Source organism: Tupaia chinensis, unplaced genomic scaffold (genome assembly GCF_000334495.1).
Source record: "Tupaia chinensis unplaced genomic scaffold, TupChi_1.0 Scaffold149184_1, whole genome shotgun sequence".
NCBI lineage: Eukaryota > Metazoa > Chordata > Mammalia > Scandentia > Tupaiidae > Tupaia > Tupaia belangeri.
In genome coordinates, this window is record NW_006209032.1 from 1,633,324 (window position 1) to 1,635,227 (window position 1,904).

Here is a 1,904-nt window from a genome sequence, read left to right on the forward strand (position 1 = left end):
CCCCCGGGATGCCTGCTACACCCAGGAGGGCCGCGCGGAGGACGGGGCCCAGGTGGCCTACATAGAGTACGATGTCAACTCTGACTGTGCCCAGCTGCCGGTGGTGAGTCCTGGCCTGCCCCGCTCTCCCCGCCACTGCTCTCCCGGCCAGGCGGCGCGGCCAAGCAGCTCCTGGGGGTTCAAGGGAAGTGGGTGGTACCGTGAAGCGGGTCAGCTCCACAGGTGTTTCTGCTTCCTCTGTCCCGGGTGGGGAGGACACCCTCCCACAAGCGAGGTCCTCAGGGTGGCAGAGGGTGCGTTGGCGTGGGTTGGGCTGGGGCATGGACAGAGGGTGTTGGGGTTCTGGGGAAGGAGCAGGGAGCCGAGATGGCGGGATGGGACCTGCTTTAGGTTCTCGAGCGAGAGAGGAAGGTGAGGCTGGGACTCCCTGGACTGTAGCCACAGGATGGTGCAAAGGCAGAGAGGAGACGCCCGGGGATGCCAGTTGGCCAGGGCTGGGCGGGCCCCGGCTGCGTCGGCCAGGGCAGAGAGGCTGTTGGCTGTGAGGCCGCGGAGAGTGGGCGTGTAAACGGCAGGAAGCGGGTCCTCGGCCAGAGACGAGAGATGGTGGGGCCTCAGACAGGTGGGGGTCACGGGGGGAAGGAGCCACCGGCAATGGCAAGGCAGCTGGAATGGTGGCTGCTGAGGTGGGGCTAAGCTGCTGTCCAGGGCGGGTTGTCAGGGCCGGCACAGGGGCTGGGGCAGCTGCAAGGTTGCCCAGGCTGGGTGGAGGGGGAGGACAGTGTCCAGGGAGGACCTCACTGTGCTTCCACGGACCGCAGGACACCCTGGATGCCTATCCATGTGGCTCAGACCACACACCCAGCCCCATGGCCAGCCGTGTTCCTCTGGAAGCCACACCAGTCCTGGAGTGGCCAGGGGTTCAGCTGACGGCAGTGGCGGTCACCACGGAGGATGGACACACCATTGCTTTCCTGGGTGACAGTCAAGGGCAGCTGCACAGGGTGAGCCCACAGGAAGTGCTGGGCCTTGCCCAGGGTCTGGAGGGGACAGGCTGCTGGGGACCTAGCCCCGGGACTGGGGAGATGGCCCGTGTGCCCCTTCCCAGGGCTGTCTGGTATTGACCTATGACCCCTGCTGCCCTGGCTGGTTGATATGCCTGCCCAGGTGGAAATGCTGTCTGTGGATTGCTTTTATTGGGTGATGGTGGGGAGATGGGGCCTTTGGTCATGGACCGGGGTCCCAGGCCTTGCGGTCTCTGATCTCAGGTCTACTTGGGCCCCGGGAGCGATGGCCGCCCGTACTCCACACAGACTATCCAGCAGGGAGCTGCCGTGAGCAGAGACCTGACCTTCGATGCGACCTTCGCGCACCTGTATGTGATGACCCAGAGCACGGTGCGTGGCAGCAACGTGGCAGTCCAGGCTGCGCTATAGGCCGGGCAGGTGTGGCTGAGCCCCTGGTGTTTGGACGGCTGGTCTCAGGGCCCTGTGTTTACAGCTCCGGAAGGTCCCGGTGGCCTCCTGCGCCCAGCACCTGGACTGTGCATCCTGCCTTGCTCACAGGGACCCCTACTGCGGGTGGTGTGTGCTCCTCGGCAGGTGTGTGCTCTGGCCTGGCCCTGCCTGGTCCAACCCTGGGCCCTTACCTCTGTAGAGCTGTCCTGTCCTGGAGTCTCAGCCTGCGATCCCTGGGGACCGCACCCTGCCTCCCTCTGCCCTCCACAGCAGCCTCCTGCAGAGCTAGGTGTCAGCCTCCTTGAGGGTCCTGCCCAGGGTGTCTGCCCTGAGGCCTCCTGCTGGCCCTCCGAGGGCCGGGGCTGGACGCTGGTCCCTCTCGTGCAGGGGCGGCCGCCGTTCCGAGTGCTCGCGGGGCACGAGCCCTGAGGGCGGGGTCTGGGGCTT

At 66.4% G+C, this 1,904-nt stretch overlaps 1 protein-coding gene across 1 annotated transcript in view; it reads left to right on the plus strand.

The window, feature by feature from the left end:
- Positions 1-1,904, plus strand: part of PLXNB1 (plexin B1) — a gene marked incomplete in the record, with an annotated part of 39,138 nt that overhangs the window by 14,903 nt on the left and 22,331 nt on the right. Inside the window, 5 exon segments of the mRNA XM_027769315.1 lie at positions 26-103; positions 822-1,004; positions 1,269-1,397; positions 1,501-1,601; positions 1,845-1,875. Coding sequence (XP_027625116.1) covers positions 26-103; positions 822-1,004; positions 1,269-1,397; positions 1,501-1,601; positions 1,845-1,875 — 522 coding nt within the window.